General features: G+C 42.3%; 1 protein-coding gene across 3 annotated transcripts in view; it reads right to left on the reverse strand.

Annotated features, from left to right (window-relative positions):
- Positions 1-302: 302 nt before the first annotated feature.
- FLACC1 (flagellum associated containing coiled-coil domains 1) overlaps positions 303-18,988 on the reverse strand; it is a 113,634-nt gene continuing 94,948 nt past the window's right edge. For 2 of the 3 annotated variants that reach the window (XM_040357218.1, XM_040357217.1), the window contains exons 14-16: positions 12,610-12,672; positions 10,959-11,048; positions 303-471 (exon numbers count right to left, since the gene is read on the reverse strand). In XM_040357218.1, coding sequence (XP_040213152.1) covers positions 358-471; positions 10,959-11,048; positions 12,610-12,672 — 267 coding nt within the window. In that variant the 3' untranslated portion in view covers positions 303-357. The remainder of the gene's footprint in view (positions 472-10,958; positions 11,049-12,609; positions 12,673-18,988) is intronic. The other variant, XM_040357219.1, reaches the window with a different exon arrangement.

Consider the following 18,988-nt stretch of genomic DNA (forward strand, 5'->3'; position numbering starts at 1 on the left):
AAGACTGTCAATCAAGAAGGAACGCCCGCTCCCGAAGACCCATACCCGGAAGCGACGGAAGAAGATGCATCTCGAAAACGGGTAAGTACTGCTCATATTTTAATACAAATAGCCGATTCCCCTAGACCGAACGAGCAGGAATCTAAGGGGAGAAAAAAAAAAAATTTAATAAATGGGTGAACTCCCGCTTTAAGGTAAAGGAAGCTATTAAGATAAAAAAAATCCTTTACAACCCCTTTAAGCCTATTTAATTTGCTCTATGAACAGCTTTATAAATTTTCATCAGTCTGCCATGACACCTAGTGGAGATTTGGTGTTACTACAGATTTAACAAAACCATCAAATAGTATGATTCTTTTACCTTAAATCTGAATTCTCATTCATAAGAGTCTGGATTCTGTTCTTGTATCTTGACTCCACTTTGCTGACATTTTGGTCAAAATTGTTCTCAATTTTGTGAATTTGATTTTTCTTAAAAGAAAGCACATATTTAAATAATAATAAAAAAACACAAAATACTGCACACTGAATAGGTTGTATATAGAAAAAAAAATGGAGGTGTATTTTACCGGTGGTTTCAAAATGATATTTAAGAGTGAACTATGACCTCCCGTTAAAAAGAAATAAGCACAAATTATATCCGCAGATAGTCTCTATTAGTCCCCCTAGTAATGTCCCACAAAAGTTGACAGATTACAGATTCCTGTGATGTTGTGACAAGGATGCTGCACTGCTCCTGAATTCAAAGAAGAGCTGCCACTCTCATGTAGGCTGTGCTTGCTTGCACTACAGTGAGATGAGAAAATGTTCCAGGGGTGGATAGCAGCATTGTCACTGCTGATTCACAAGCCTGTAGGTTGTCAGTCAGCACCGGGCTACACCAAATCCTGCCCACCACTTTTTCGGTTGACAGCACTGTTGCTGAACACTGAGCTGCAGTGTCTGAGAAGGGGAACATGTGAGGGAGGATTTGGATCAGTTACTTATCGGAACGATCGTGGCTACATATATAGGAGTGGTGAGTGCAACCTTAGCTATACTAACAGCGGCAGAATCATCTTAAAAAAAAAATCGTATTCCTGCAGAACCACCGCTTTAAGTGCACAAGTGCACTGTGTATGAGCGCCGGACAAGTGCACTATGGGGGAGCATGATACCTATGCAATCACATGATTGCATTATGAGATGACCCATTTGTGGGGTTTTTTTGAGTGCTTGAGCATTGCGACGATAGGCTTCCGTTTTCAGGAATTCCTCTTGCTGTGGGGTTTTCTATTGGCAAATGGGCAGTACTTTCCCCAGGGTCACCTCCAGTTCATCTGTGACTCATCCTGGCTGGTCTGAACATGAGAGAATTCGGCCGGTGATCGGGACATCTCATTGAAGCTGCAACAGGTAATTAAGCAGAGAACTCTTGTGTTGTGCTCTCAGAACTTGCAGCAGTTGCCTGTGTACGTACTATGTGTAGAGCAGGGATCCTCAAACTACGGCCCTCCAGCTGTTGCGGAACTACAATTCCCATCATGCCTAGTCATGTCTGTGAATGTCAGAGTTTTACAATGCCTTATGGGATGTGTAGTTCCGCAACAACTGGAGGGCCGTAGTTTGAGGATCCCTGGTGTAGAGGATCTGGGGGGTAGAAGGAGGGGGGAGTGCAGTGAAGGGCTGAGAAGCTTTTAACACATTTCCCAGGGACAGTACATCTGGATGGGGCTGCTAGTGTTAAATGTTATGGTAGTTGTTCAGGCTGTCCTCTCCTCCCTCTCATCCAGCTGAATTTACTCCCAGTCTGAGAGCAGAGATTAGAGCTTCTCCTTGTCAGGGGGATCAGATCATACTGGATGGCATGGTGACATTGTGCTGGGAAGACAGGAGAAGGGGAAGACAAGCTTCCTTCACTGTACACTGATCTGTGCTGGATCAGAACACTGACAGGCAGATCTACATTCTCCTGATCATTAATATCTCCTTCATCGCTCCATCCACCCACCTATTCCACCCCATTCATCCACCCACCCATCCATTCCACTCCATTTATCCACCCACCCACCCATTCCACCCCATTCATCCACCCATCCATTTCACCCCACCCCATTCATCCACCCACCGATCCATTCCACCCCATTCATTCACCCACCCACCCATTCCAACCCATTCATCCACCCACCCATCCATTCCACCCCATTTATCCACCCACCCATCCATTCCACCCCATTTATCCACCCACCCATCCATTCCACCCACCCATCCATTCTACCCCATTCATTCATAAACCAACCCACCCATCCATTCCACCCCATTCATCCACCCACCCATCCATTCCACCCCAATTCCACCCCATTCATCCACCCATCCATTCCACCCCACCCCATTCATCCACCCACCCATCCATTACACCCCATTCATCCACCCACCCATCCATTCCACCCCATTCATCCACCCACCCATCCATTCCACCCCATTTATCCACCCACCCATCCATTCCACCCCATTCATCCACCCACCCCATTCATCCACCCACCCATCCATTCCACCCTATTTATCCACCCACCCATCCATTCCATCCACTCATCCATTCCACCCCATTCATCCACCCACCCCACCCCATTACATTACTAATTGCTATTAATTTGTGGAATGTTTCGCCAAATCGTGCGCGAAATATCGTCGTTTTTGCGGCCAAATTTTCCCATAGGAATGAATGGTGAAGCTTACAGTGTGGAATGTCAAAAACTGAAAAATCAGGACATGATTTGTAAACTGCGACCACTCCCTTATTTTCAAGCCGACCTACACAAATCTTATATCAAAATGTTCAGCTATCCCTGCTGCCACTACACGTGTTCACGGCTAAGCGACCGACCAAACTGTTTTCACAATACGACAATTTGTTTGCAACCTACGTCATCAATTGACCTCCATTGACTTCCATTGAAATTCCAGTCAGGAAACCAAAAATCTTTAGGACAATATATAAACTGCGACTGTGCCTTCAATTTTTATATTTCAGAGACATACTATACAACAAAATGTAGATCTGGGTCGTGTGATTCACACAATATAAAGATATTCGATATACGATTTATAGTTTTTAAAATACAACCATTTGAATAGGACAAGTATTAAAAAAAATCCAGAATCTGAGTCTCTGCTTAGAGGCTGCTTGCATATGTTTACATTGGTTTCCTAGGAGACGCTGAGGAGAAAACCTCCTCACACAGCTCTGAGGTGATTTCTATAGCTCCTCCCACACAGCTGTGAGGTAATTTCTGGCTCATACCTCAACTAAGGCAAATTATATCTAGTCTCACACAGCTCTGAGGGAAATTATAGCATTATAGCTCCTTCTTCACAGTTCTGAAGGGAATTATATCTCCTCCAACACATAGCATCATGCCATCTAAAGGAAAGAGGTCTAAAGCTGCAAAGATACGCTGGACTAAACAGGACCTTTCAGACCCACGCTTTTGGGATCCGGAGCCCCACAGCAGCATAGTGGAAATGGAGGTTAGCAACCCTCCATAGCAACCAGTCCATAGCAACCAGTCCATAGCAACCCATCCATAGCAGCCAGTCCATAGCAACCAGTCCATAGCAACCAGTCCATAGAAACCAGTCCATAGCAACCAGTCCATAGCAATCAGTCCATAGCAACCATCCAAACCAACCAGTCCATAGAAACCAGTCCATAGAAACCGTCAATAGCAACCAGACCATAGCAACCCGACCATAGCAACCAGTCCATAGCAACCTGTCCATAGCAACCAGTCCATAGCCATCAGTCCATAGCCATCAGTCCATAGCCATCAGTCCATAGCAACCCTCCATAGCAACCAGTTTTTGATGGGGCAAATAGGATGGTGCAGTTTTGATGGTGCAGTTTTTGATGGAGCAATTTTTGATGGGGCAATGGATCGAACTGGATTGACACACTGTTGAATCACATTTACATCTCCAGGGGCACTGTCTCCAGTCAGGAGTATTGGTGGAGGCAAGACCACGTTGCACAATTTCCCCAGAAATTGTATATTTAAGTGGTCTTGCATAGCAAGATCACTTATTGTTCTCTCACATATATATTATTATTCTTATAGCCAAATTTACCACCCTAACTCCTCCCACAGTTTTTACACTACATAGACGAGTAATATATCGAAACGTGCGGATTGTTCCCGATCGCGTTGCTATTACTTTGTGCAACGTTTTGCCGAATCGTTCGCGAAATATCGTTGTTTTTGCGGCAAAATTTTCCCATAGGAATGAATGGTGAGCGGTAGAGTGTGGAAATGTCAGAAACTGAAAAATCAAGACAGGATTTGTAAACTGCGACCACTCCCTCATTTTCAAGCCGACCTACACAAATCTTATATCAAAATGTTCAGCTATCCCTGCTGCCACTACACGTGTCCACGGCTGAGCGATTGTCCAAACCATTTTCACAATATGACTTTCATTGAAATTCCAGTCAGGAAACCTAAAGATTTTAGAACAATATATAAACTGTGACTGTGCCTTTAATTTTTATATTTCAGAGACATACTATACATCAAAATGTAGGTCTGGGTCTTGTCATTCACACAATATAAAGATATTCGCTGTACGATTTATAGTTTTTAAAATACAATCATTTGAAGGACAAGTATTCAAAAAAAAAAAGCAAGAATCTGAGTCTCTGCTTAGAGGCTGCTTGCATATGTTTACATTGGTTTCCTAGGAGACGCTGAGGTAAATACCTTCATACACACAGCTGTGAGGGCTTTCTATAGCTCCTCCCACACAGCTGTGAGGGCTTTCTATAGCTCCTCCCACACAGCTGTGAGGTGATATGACTCTGTTTTTTTGGCTCTGTGTAACTTCTGCATACTCTGCATATAGCAACCATCCACAGAAACCATCCATAGCAACCATCCATAGCAACCAGTCCATAGCAACCAGACCATAGCAACAACTCCATAGCAACCACTCCATAGCAACCACTCCATAGCAACTGTCCATAGCAACTGTCCATAGCAACCAGTCCATAACAACCGTCCATAGCAACCAGTCCATAGCAACCGTCCATAGCAACCCGTCCATAGCAACCAGTCCATAGCAACCAGTCCATAGCAACCGTCCATAGCAACCAGTCCATAGCAACTGTCCATAGCAACCGTCCATAGCAACCTGTCCATAGCAACTAGTCCATAGCAACCTGTCCATAGCAACCAGTCCATAGCCATCAGTCCATAGAAACCAGTTTTTGATGGGGCAAATAGGATGGTGCAGTTTTGATGGGGTAGTTTTTGATGGAGCAGTTTTTGATGGGGCAATGGATCGAACTGGATCGACACACTGTTGGATCACATTTACATCTCCAGGGGCACTGTTTCCAGTCAAGAGTATTGGTGGAGGCAAGACTATGTCGCACAATTTCCCCAGAAATTGTATCTTTTCTAGTTCTTCTTGTTCTACTCTTACTTCAAAAATGAAATGATTAAACAATTTGTATGAATGAATTCAATCATTTCTATTGGTCTGCTGCACTTTCTATGTTGCTCTTTGCACTGTTTATTGAACGTCTGTTGCTATGCACGATACGTCTACTTTAGACATTATAGTGTGGTAAAAGTAGCTATGGTCCGCACACCAAACTCCAATATCAACAGTATCAATGTGCAAAGTACACAAAAAGTGCAATTGCACTAAATAAACTACAGGTATATGCAAGATTTTCAATAAAGTGCTAATGCTGCAATTAGTGCAAATTCTACAATGATGCAAACATCCACTACTAAAGTGCTTATATGACAATCCATTTAAGGTTGTCATACAATATAAAGATATTCGCTGTACGATTTATAGTTTTTAAAATACAATTGTTTGAAGGACAAGTATTCAAAAAAAAAAGCAAGAATCTGAGTCTCTGCTTAGAGGCTGCTTGCATATGTTTACATTGGTTTCCTAGGAGACGCTGAGGTAAATACCTTCATACACACAGCTGTGAGGGCTTTCTATAGCTCCTCCCACACAGCTGTGAGGGCTTTCTATAGCTCCTCCCACACAGCTGTGAGGTGATATGACTCTTTTTTTTGGCTCTGTGTAACTTCTGCATACTCTGCATATAGCAACCATCCATAGCAACCAGTCCATAGCAACCAGTCCATAGCAACCAGACCATATCAACCCTCCATAGCAACCAGTCCATAGCAACCAGACCATAGCAACCAGTCCATGGCAACCACTCCATAGCAACCACTCCATAGCAACTGTCCATAGCAACCAGTCCATAGCAACCAGTCCAAAGCAACCAGTCCATAGCAACCAGTCCGTAGCAACCGTCCATAGCAACCAGTCCATAGCAACCACTCCATAGCAACTGTCCATAGTAACCAGTCCATAGCAACCAGTCCATAGCAACTGTCCATAGCAACCATTCCATAGCAACCCTCCATAGCAACCAGTCCATAGCAACCAGTCCAAAGCAACCAGTCCATAGCAACCAGTCCATAGCAACCACTCCATAGCAACTGTCCATAGTAACCAGTCCATAGCAACCAGTCCATAGCAACTGTCCATAGCAACCATTCCATAGCAACCCTCCATAGCAACCAGTCCATAGCAACCAGTCCAAAGCAACCAGTCCATAGCAACCAGTCCATAGCAACCAGTCCATAGAAACTGTCCATAGCAACCCGTCCATAGCAACCCGTCCATAGCAACCAGTCCATAGCAACCAGTCCATAGCCATCAGTCCATAGCAACCAGTTTTTGATGGGGCAAATAGGATGGTGCAGTTTTGATGGGGTAGTTTTTGATGGAGCAGTTTTTGATGGGACAATGGATCGAACTGGATCGACACACTGTTGGATCACATTTACATCTCCAGGGTCACTGTTTCCAGTCAGGAGTATTGGTGGAGGCAAGACTATGTCGCACAATTTCCCCAGAAATTGTATCTTTTCTAGTTCTTCTTGTTCTACTCTTACTTCAAAAATGAAATGATTAAACAATTTGTATGAATGAATTCAATCATTTCTATTGGTCTGCTGCACTTTCTATGTTGCTCTTTGCACTGTTTATTGAACGTCTGTTGCTATGCACGATACGTCTACTTTAGACATTATAGTATGGTAAAAGTAGCTATGGTCCGCACACCAAACTCCAATATCAACAGTATCAATGTGCAGGGTACACAAAAAGTGCAATTGCACTAAATAAACTACAGGTATATGCAAGATTTTCAATAAAGTGCTAATGCTGCAATTAGTGCAAATTCTACAATGATGCAAACATCCACTACTAAAGTGCTTATATGACAATCCATTTAAGGTTGTCATACAATATAAAGATATTCGCTGTACGATTTATAGTTTTTAAAATACAATTGTTTGAAGGACAAGTATTCAAAAAAAAAGCAAGAATCTGAGTCTCTGCTTAGAGGCTGCTTGCATATGTTTACATTGGTTTCCTAGGAGATGCTGAGGTAAATACCTTCATACACACAGCTGTGAGGGCTTTCTATAGCTCCTCCCACACAGCTGTGAGGGCTTTCTATAGCTCCTCCCACACAGCTGTGAGGTGATATGACTGTTTTTTATGGCTCTGTGTAACTTCTGCATACTCTGCATATAGCAACCATCCATAGCAACCAGTCCATAGCAACCAGTCCATAGCAACCAGACCATATCAACCCTCCATAGCAACCAGACCATAGCAACCAGTCCATGGCAACCACTCCATAGCAACCACTCCATAGCAACTGTCCATAGCAACCAGTCCAAAGCAACCAGTCCATAGCAACCAGTCCATAGCAACCGTCCATAGCAACCAGTCCATAGCAACCACTCCATAGCAACTGTCCATAGCAACCAGTCCATAGCAACCAGTTTTTGATGGGGCAAATAGGATGGTGCAGTTTTGATGGGGTAGTTTTTGATGGAGCAGTTTTTGATGGGGCAATGGATCGAACTGGATCGACACACTGTTGGATCACATTTACATCTCCAGGGGCACTGTTTCCAGTCAGGAGTATTGGTGGAGGCAAGACCACGTCGCACAATTTCCCCAGAAATTGTATCTTTTCTAGTTCTTCTTGTTCTACTCTTACTTCAAAAATGAAATGATTAAACAATTTGTATGAATGAATTCAATCATTTCTATTGGTCTGCTGCACTTTCTATGTTGCTCTTTGCACTGTTTATTGAACGTCTGTTGCTATGCACGATACGTCTACTTTAGACATTATAGTATGGTAAAAGTAGCTATGGTCCGCACACCAAACTCCAATATCAACAGTATCAATGTGCAAAGTACACAAAAAGTGCAATTGCACTAAATAAACTATATGCAAGATTTTCAATAAAGTGCTAATGCTGCAATTAGTGCAAATTCTACAATGATGCAAACATCCACTACTAAAGTGCTTATATGACAATCCATTTAAGGTTGCCAAACTGGTAAGTATATATAAAAAAATTAAAATACAAAAATTTTTTTAAAAAATCAAACCTGTGATGTGAAATCAGCTCCTTGAAGATGTCACATGACGAAACGTACGTAGGGAGGGGGGGAGGACACTAATGACATTGCGTATGCAGATTCACACTCGCTGTCTGTTTTAGGTCCGAAGATGAACAGCTGAGCGTGTTCTTTCCTAGTGCCGGGTGGGCACTTTTTAAATGTGAGTAGGACACAGATTTTTAATAAAAGCCTGTGATACAGTTTTACACTATGGGAGCGTCCTTCTGTTTCTTTGCTTTTTTCCACATTTGAATACGGTGTTCTGTGAGAAGGGAGCCTGACCATAAATCTGTGAGGAGTGGGAGTTGAAGTCGGTGATCGTTGGGAGATATTTTGGCTTGTTTGCTGGTAATAATTTTACCAGCATATCCATGCGGCGAGTCCATTTTAGTGAGAGTGGTGAAGGATTCACACATTGTTGGAAAACTGGTGAATTTGGACACAGAATAGCTTGGATTTAACATCACAAGTTTGATTTTTGAACATTTCTTTTGTTTTTTATATTTTTTATATATACTTTCCAGTTTGGAAACCTTAAATGGATTGTCATATAAGCACTTTAGTAGTAGATGTTTTCATGATTGTATGATTTGCACTAATTGCAGCATTAGCACTTTATTGATATTCTTGCATATGGTTTATTTAGTGTAATTGCAAAAGCAACTGTTACATATATTTTTGTGTACTTTGTACAATAATACTGTTGATATTGGAAATTAGTGTGTGGATCAGCGCTACTTTTACCATATTATATTGTTTGTTTATTGTCATTTGCAATAATTAGAGTAGCAGCTGTCCAATAGGGTACACATATCTGTGGCGCTGTTTTTTTTTTTTGATACACCACTTTAGACATTGCCTTGTTTGTTCTGGCTTATATGGAGGATATTGGAATTTGTAAAGCGGTTTTCAGAAGTTTCTTTTATTTTATTCAAGCAGGTTAATTGCTTTTAAGTTAATTTAAAGAACTCTATTGTATTGGCTTCATTTGAGTAAAAACCGCGCTTACCAAAAATATTTTTTTTCAAATACCTTTAGTGAGCGCTGTTTTTACTAATACTGTATTTGCTGGTGTATAAGACTACCTTTACATAAAAAAACTGGCCAAAAAGCAGGGGTCGTCTTATACGCTGGGTCAGCTGCTCGGATGCCTGCTGGATGTGCGGTAATACTGTATGTGGCTTCGGCTACATACAGTATATATAGCTTAGCCAATCCCGGTGAGCGATGTATTCAAATGAATACAGAGCCTGCTCGGATTAGCGTAACAACCTCTGCCAATCCGAGCAGGCTACATACAGTAGCCTGCTCGGATTGGCTTCGAGAGTCAGAGAGGCGTGGGCTGATGATGTTACAACCTCTGCCAATCCAAGCAGGCTTTGTATTCATTAATAGAATACATCGCTCGCTGTCATTGGCTCCAGCTCCAGCAAGAAGTAAGAAGAATATGACTCCAGAAGGAAGAAATATGAAGCGTCGGAAGCCTCGGAAGGGGGGTCGTCTTATACGGTGAGTACAGGCAAAAAAATCTTAAAAAAATTTAAAATTAGGGGGTCGTCTTATACGCCCGGTCACCTTATACACCGGCAAATACGGTATGTTTCCCCATTGGGACTGTAGGGTTTTCTCAGCTGCCACTATAGCCTTGAGGTAGATAATACAAAACCTGTGGTGTGCTTATTTTTTTATTTATAAGTTTTGGTTTCATTAACTTGTATAGTACAGTACATATGCTAAAAGTAAGAATGGAACAAAAAGCATTTTTATCTGGTTTACCAGTTTGGGTCACCAGGCTCGCCATTTGTTACAGCCTATTGCTAAAGAGGGTTTCTGTTTCTTACATTTTGCATTTAAGTATTTACTGCCTCTGTCTTGCCAATGTGCTTTCTAAAACACTAAGGGCATTTTCACATTGAGCGTCCGTACAGGTCCGCCTGTCAGTTTTTTTTGCGGACCTGAACAGGCGCTCCGTGCTCCTCTATAAAGCCACGGATGTCAGCGGTGACATGCCCGCTGACATCCGACCCGCTCCGATCCGCCAAAGTGTGATGGAGGAAAAACCTACTTTTGCATCCGTCTGGCGGATCTGAAATACGGTCCGTGTTCATCCGATCCCCCCATAGGGGGGAGCGGAGAAAAGGCAGGGTGGTCCCTGCACAGTGTGCGGGGACCGCCCTGTCATCTGCCAGCTCAGCGGGGATCAACGGAGCGATCCCCGCTGAGCAAGCGGAGGTGCACAGGGCGGATCATTACTGATCCGCCCCGTGTGAAAGAGGCCTAAAGCAATATACTTATATACATCAACAAATACAAAGGCAGGGGGGACATCAATGTAAACATTTTTTTCCATTTTATCAATAGGGTGTTAGACCCATGCTCCACCACTTGCAGACTGTTGGTAACCACATATCCTCACACACACTTTTATGCATCTTCAGAGGAGTTTGGGTAACACTTACCAATTTCTCAATCTCTTCATGGGCTTGCTTTAATTCCATTTTGATTGCCAGTATGGCTTCAGCTTTGTCATTAATCTCTGTCTGTTGGTGCTGAAAATATATAAACCTCAGATTACATATAACCTATGTAGGAGAGGAGAGCCGCCCGTGGTCTGCCCAGGCTCCGAGCAGGGATGTGGCGCCGGCGAGGCGGCCGTATTGTAATTCCCGCCTTCTGGAGCCAGTTCAGCACCTATGATGGACGTCACATGTCCCGCGGTCGCGGCATTGGACCAGTGGGACGTCCATCATAGGCTTTGCACAGGCTCCAGAAGGCGGGACCTGCTATGGGACTCAGCCACACTCGGCTGCATTCGGCGGTGCTCGGGATCAGACCGATCCCGGTGCTCGCCACTCGCTCGGCGGCTCGGGGCTAATAATGCAGTCCTGCCACCGTGAGACTCTGGGCTTTACGGAGTCACATTCGGGGCTTCAGCCACGGCTAGCCACCCTCTCCCGACACCCCTGGTCCACACCTGTCAGTAACAGTAGCTACTCCTTCCCCCTCTCTTGGTGAAGGAATCACGGCCTTTCCTCTTGGTGTTACCCGTGTGATCTTGGGAATGATGTTTGTCCATCTACCATCTTAATGCCAGTGACTGTGCGTTCACAGCATTTTTTATTTATGCTTCATTTCTTTTTGACATGAGATCAATATCACTTTTTTTTGCTATGAAAATAGCATCTTATATCTCATATCTTGTCATATTTTGTGTGTTATCATATATCACAAATGTATTCACATATATCATATTGTGTCCCATATCTTTGTGGGATTTTGATTTAGCGCTGCACTTTTTTATTATTAGCAACTGATATCAGCCTCTCGTGATCCCCTGTAAAGCAGAGCTTGGGATGGAAAGGGCAAAGCAGTACTAGGAGCCAGTCATCTATACTGCAATTTGCATATGCACACAAGAAGCATCTTGAAACAAGAAGAGAACATAGTGAGCAAGTGAGGAACAAACCATATGCCTCCTGCTGCTCCTTTCCTGTCCAGTCACTGGCTAGGGGCAGAAAGGTGACCTAGCTGTATTGCCTAACAGGGCACAACCTTGGTGTGCTGTCTTGCTAGCTCTCTGTAAATCTTTAGAACTGGCTGATCAGGAATGCAAGTTCTTTGTCAGGTAAAACGACTACCGTATATGCCTGATATTTAAACAGGATGCTTAGCTGTTTGCTTGGAGTTCTGCTTTAGGAGAAACTTGCATTCCATTAATAAAAAGAAAGATTTATATCAACTGACTTTCCTATTGCTAAAAAAAAAAAAAATCTTATGCTCATATTTTAAAACTTTTTTTAACAAAAATACACACAAAAGGTAAACACCAAATCAAAAACTGCTGTATACATTATCAGTGCAAAAGGTAAAATACCAGAAATGAAACAAATCTAAATTAAAACAAAACCATTAGAAAACACCATTAAAAAACTGAATGGTGAATACTAAAATTTCTATACCAACACACAAAAGATATAGTGATACAAGACAGCAAACGAAAATGCTGATAAAGTATTCCCTCTACGAGACAGCACTGATGCAGGTCTTCGCAGGAAAGTTGGTACTGTTGATAACAATTAACATTTATGCACAGTGGAAACATTTCATTACCATTTTCAACACATTAAACATCTTTGTTTCTTGAGTAGCTTCTCTGTATTTCTTCCAGACTTCCTACAAGAACAACATTAACATTATAACTTGAAACAGACTAAAGCATCTAAAAAGATATCAACTATTGGAGAGTGAAACTTAACCAAAAGTAAGGTATGAGGGACGTCTCTGCATACTAGTTGATAAGGCTTTGTGCAACATAATATGCTAATCATTTTCATGTGTATTGTGGAACAATTCACTGAACACAGTCATTAAAGGAAACCTGCCATTCTGACCTTCTTAAAATTCATGGCTGCCGCTGCTTTTACAACTTTCTTGCTAAATGACCTAGAACTAAACAAGAAAAGTCTGAATTTCTGGGCCTTTAATGTAAAATTGTTTTTTTATACTCACTGTAAGATCACTTTCTTGGATTGCATTAGGAGATACAGGAAGTTTTTAACCTTCGAGTAATATTTCTGCCTTTAAAAGGATTGAATATTGGCAAACAAAAAACTGTGGGCCACTCCCGGATTACTAGCATTCCTCAGTTTTGTAGCAAAGCAGTCCAATCGAAGGGTGGGAAACACAGAAAACAAACAAGAAGGCTAAAGAAAACACCATTTAGCTAGGAACGCCCTGCTCATCAAATATCTGCCTGAAGGTTCCTTACATATAAAACTGACACCAGAGGAGTCTGAAATGTTCACCTGGTAGAGCTTAGAGAATAGCCTGTTGGATTCTGAATGTCCAGCTACGATTTATGATTTATCCGGGACTCAATGTTGTTGTTGTATTATGAAAATCTTTGATACACCTGTTGGCTTGTGAGTATATTACTTTTCACTTTTTAATAATAAAATACATGTTTTGAGGATAACGCACTAGGCTGGTGCACCCTCTGTTTTGTTTTATGGTGTCAGTGTACCCTGACTTCCCCAGTTGTAAAAGGGCAGCAAGGGGCAGCGTGTCCATTAAAGCCAAAATGGGACTCTAGGCAACTGCCACCTCTTTGGTCAACTCTTAAGCGCAGGAGGTTTTGCATTTGTTCGTTGGTTTAGAACTTGAGAATGTGCGAACAACAGACTTGCAAATTTGGGAAATATTTGCTTGATGCCAAAAAGCCTAAGAAACATTCACAGATCTAGTAAAGTCCATCTCAACAGGAAGGAGGAAACCTAATCCTTGAACCACAAGCTTGGATGATGGTCTGCACAAAACACATAAATACTTTCAGCACTTATGCCACGTACACACGACCGTTTTTCGGGTTGTAAAAAATTACATTTTTAATGGTCTAGAAAAAACTACGTTTTTTTCGACCCGATCATTAAAAAGGCCTTGCCTACACACGATCGTGAAAAAAAATGCTCTAGCAAAGCGTGGTGACGTACAACATGTACGATGGCACTATAAAGGGGAAGTTCTATTCGCATGGTGCCACCCTTTGGGCTGCTTTTCTGATTTTGTGTTAGTAAAAGATGATTCACGCTCTCCAGTCTGTTACAGTGTGATGAATGTGCTTACTCCATTACGAATGCTAGTTTTACCAGAACAAGCGCTCCCGTCTCATAACTTGCTTTTGAGCATGCACGTTTTTTTCATGTTGTTAAAGCCCACACTCGACCATTTTTTACGATGTTAAAAACGACAACGTTAAAAACGTTGTGAAAAATTAGAGCATGTTCGAAATTTTTAATGCCCATTTTTTACATCGTGAAAAATGCGCTGGAGCCCACACACGATCGTTTTTAATGACATAAAAAAAAACATAATTTTTTACAACCTGAAAAACGGTCGTGTGTACGCGGAATTTGAGTTCTGTCTCAGAGTTTACTTGTGCAGTAGATCATCAAAAGCAATGGAATAACACCATTCAGGTATGCTTCTTGTACATGACCGAAGGTTTATTGTATAAAACAATTGTTTTATACAATAAACATTCAGTAATGCACTAGGTGTGTGCGCCCTAATGTGTGCGTTTTTACAGTTGGATGATGATCTGATTGAGCTACCAAAAGATGGTGGAACAAGAAGGCATCAACACCATCTTGTCCCTTTGTAGAACCAACAAGGGTTCCTTGCAGGATAAGGATAAATTAAACATCACCTTGTGGGTAAAAGTAAAGAGAGGAATGTCTCAAACTAGTTCTTAAAGTGGTTTCTGAGTTATGGGGGGAGCTACATGGGAGACCCCCTGTACAATCGTATTAAGAAAACCATGAGAGGCATTTGAAACAGAACAGAAAGGGCAGAAACCTGTCCCACTTGATAGTGCTGTGAGCCAGACAATGGTCTAGACCTATTCCAGACCCAGCTGCAAGAAGGAGAGAATTCACCCCATGAAGACGCTCTTGGGATGGAAGCAAATCAAGTGAAGTATGCCTTCCATATCCAATAATACTGCAAGAAATAGACTTCCTAGTTTTTGGCATCTTCTGAAACACAGATTTAGAAATGTCCCTGTTTTTCAGAACCTGAATTTCAACAGCCAGTCTGGTCAATCTTTGGGACAGAACACAACTGATTAAGCAGTAAGGCCTAGAGAGTGTCTTCAAGGAATCTTGTCAGGTTGGCATACCACATCTGCCTGGGCCAGTCCACAACAATGAAAATCACTGGGATGTCCTCCCTCTTAATCCTTCAACACAGATGCAGAAGTTGTTTCTGTAGAGGAATGGCATATATCAAGGTGTACAGATCCCATGGAGCCATCAGAATATCTTCTGCTTCAGCAGGAGGATCCCTGTACCTAAAGACCTCTCCAGAGGCCAGGAGGCCCACGTCCACCATCTACCACTTGTTAAACAGATCCTGGGAATCTAGATGTAAAGACCACTTCTCCCTAAGTCGAGGAGCTGCCATCTAAAGTAATATGCCTGCGTTGAGGGGGTGGGGTGTTTAAATCTCAGGAAGGGGTAATGGCTTATTGTGTAAGAATGTTTGACCTGTGAGTCATCCTATGGCGATACTGTAGCGACAATTGTACATTACTATCTGTTGAATGTGAATGTTGAAAATCAATAAAACATTTTCAAAAAAAAAAAGTAATATGCCTGCCAATTGTCCATCTTTAAATCTATATGGCTGACAAGTCTCCAAGACAGGCTCTGATTTACCCATCTTGCCATGTTCAGACTTCTGGTTCTTCTCTGATTATTGATGCACGTCACTGCTGATTGACCAGCTCCAGTTTGATAGTCAAAATTTGAGACAGCCAAAATGCACAATATTCCAAGATGCTGATCAGGAGATAAGACTTTTCTGATTACTAAATCCCCTGCAATAAGAGGGTGCTCAGGATTCATCCCTAGCAGGATCAGTATGTCCAGAGACAAGATTGAATTGTATTATGTTTTGTTGTTTCAACTGAATTGTAACGTCTGGACAGTCAATGTCACATTGTCCAACAGAGCCATCACTAACTGTCCCCTCAACAGGCGGTCCTCTAAATATACCACAATGGGCATGCCATGAGTATGCATCAAAGAGAATTCTGGGGCCAGACCCTTATGAATACCCAAGCTAGAGATGAAAAGCAAAAGGGCGGAGACAAGAACTTGTAGTAATAGGGTCACACAGCAAAGCATCGGAATTGCTAATGCACTGGAAATATGGGGACATGTAAGAACAAATTCATTGATGTTCACAGTAGCCATAAAGTCTCCCTAGAAAAGAGTCAATAACAGATTTGGTAGATTTCATTCGTGATCTTTGGAATCGAAAGAAGACATTTAGAGCTTTGAGAACCAGAATAGGGCATATGCCTCCTCGGGGCTTGGGAATGGGGAACATGTCGGAGTAAGACTCCTGAAACAATTCTTCCACAGAACTAAGGCGATGGCACCTTGATCCAGATGAACCAAGATGGATTGATGAAGATCTGCTATTCTGTGCAGTGACACGGATGCTTGTTGTAAGCGAGGAACAGAGGAAGTACCAGGGAGGAAAACGGGGATACCACCTAAAGTGTAAAATGCAAGCTGCACAAGTGTTCCGCTAGGGTAAACAAATGTTGCATCATGCTGAAAAGTGGCGTTACACCTTCTTGCAGAGGAAGGCTTCTCTGAGGATAAGGCAGGGGTCTTTGCATGGAGGTTGAAGCAGTGGAGAAACCAAAAGGATGCTTCTTAACAGGTAAACATGGTCTTACCAGACTTTGAAGTCTTTTCCTTAACTTCTTCCACTGAGGAATATAGGTGTTATTGCCACCAGTAGCATTTTTGATGATGTTATCAAGAGCTGGTGAAAAAAACAGATGCTGTCCCTCGAAAGCTATGTTAATCAAACACTTTTTAAACAAGGGTTCCACAGTCCAGAAATGTACCCGTAGTGCCATGATATAAACTAGCATGAGACGTGATTGAGAAATGAGAAAGTCACAGCTGAAATGTATTGCTAGAGCCATCTTGTCCCTGCATTCTATTAGCAAGTGGGATCAACCTTGACAGTGGTTAGATCTCTTTAAGGGGATGTTGACCACTCAAACATGGCTAGAGTGAGGTCACCGCCAAAATCAGATGTACAGTACAGCGCCAGTGAGAACTAGAAAAGGCTCCCACCCACTAATCAGCTGGGTCCTTAAGGACAAGGATGTCCTCTACCAGAATGGTAAGTGCTTTGTTAAGATGGGACACTGCTGTATCCACAGTGGAAATTCGTTTGCACAAAATATTCACTAAATGGATACAGGGATTTAGGGGAGCAAATAGCTTTTCAGGGATGTTCACCGGGTGAGCGCCTCACAATGTACTGTGCCTAGCTGGTTGTTAAGGAGCAGGCTAGGAAGCCAGCCACTGCATCCTTAACAACAGATGAGTCATCAGCTGTCAACAGGGATCCCTGCTGATAGGTGGATGAAATAAAAACAAGAATAGAAAAAAAATTGAGTAGGCGATAGAGAAAAAACAACGTCCCACCAATCCAGACCAGGCCCTTCGGGTCTGGTATGGATTTTAAGGGGAAGCCCATGACATTTAAAAAAAAAGGCTGTGGGGTCCTCCCCAAAATCCATATCAGACCCTTATCCGAGCATGAAGCCCAGAATGTCAGAAAAGGGGGGGTGAGCACCCCTCCTGCAGAACCATACCAGGTCAAATGCCCTTAACATGGGGGATGCTTTAGGGCAAGGGGGCTCTGGGGCTTGAGGGAAAGATGCAAAGCCTCAGGTACTCCACCCCAGGTTTGGGCTGCCAGAGTCAACCAATAGCATAGTAGGAGGGCAGCAGTAAATAAAGATTGAAGTTCCATGTGACTCTTTTCAAGTAAGAGCAGCAGTGGAGAGATGCTTCACTGTATGTAGCGCTGCTAACTTTTACCAAAACAGTGTCTGGAAAGCATCTTATATTAAACCCAGTTACAGGCCCAGTCCAGCAGGGATTGGACACAGTACACCAAAAGTCAGACAGAAGATGACCAAGCTAGAAAGCTGCAATTGAAGTGACAAAGCTCCAACAGCAATGTTAAGAAAAAAACTGTGCTAGCAAAAAATAATTAGTCCTAACAAAGCAGAGCTGTTAGAAATTACATCCATCCTCTTGGGACACTAGCAAAAAAAAAACAGGTATGCTGGAGGGGTCATCATGGGATGGTGCATGGTTTTGGGTTTGCCAGTGTCCAATCCTCCTGTAGGCAGCGGGCTAACCAAAAGGTTAAGAACTTCCTAGGTCCCTCAATACAGGGAGTGCAGAATTATTAGGCAAGTTGTATTTTTGAGGATTAATTTTATTATTGAACAACAACCATGTTCTCAATGAACCCAAAAAACTCATTAATATCAAAGCTGAATATTTTTGGAAGTAGTTTTTTTTTTTTTTTTAGTTTTAGCTATTTTAGGGTGATATCTGTGTGTGCAGGTGACTATTACTGTGCATAATTATTAGGCAACTTAACAAAAAAAATATATATACCCATTTCAATTATTTATTTTTACCAGTGAAACCAATATAACATCTCAACATTCACAAATATACATTTCTGACATTCAAAAACAAAACAAAAACAAATCAGTGACCAATATAGCCACCTTTCTTTGCAAGGACACTCAAAAGCCTGCCATCCATGGATTCTGTCAGTGTTTTGATCTGTTCACCATCAACATTGCGTGCAGCAGCAACCACAGCCTCCCAGACACTGTTCGGAGAGGTGTACTGTTTTCCCTCCTTGTAAATCTCACATTTGATGATGGACCACAGGTTCTCAATGGGGTTTAGATCAGGTGAACAAGGAGGCCATGTCATTAGTTTTTCTTCTTTTATACCCTTTCTTGCCAGCCACGCTGTGGAGTACTTGGACGCGTGTGATGGAGCATTGTCCTGCATGAAAATCATGTTTTTCTTGAAGGATGCAGACTTCTTCCTGTACCACTGCTTGAAGAAGGTGTCTTCCAGAAACT

Source organism: Rana temporaria, chromosome 6, assembly GCF_905171775.1.
Source record: "Rana temporaria chromosome 6, aRanTem1.1, whole genome shotgun sequence".
Classification (NCBI taxonomy): domain Eukaryota; kingdom Metazoa; phylum Chordata; class Amphibia; order Anura; family Ranidae; genus Rana; species Rana temporaria.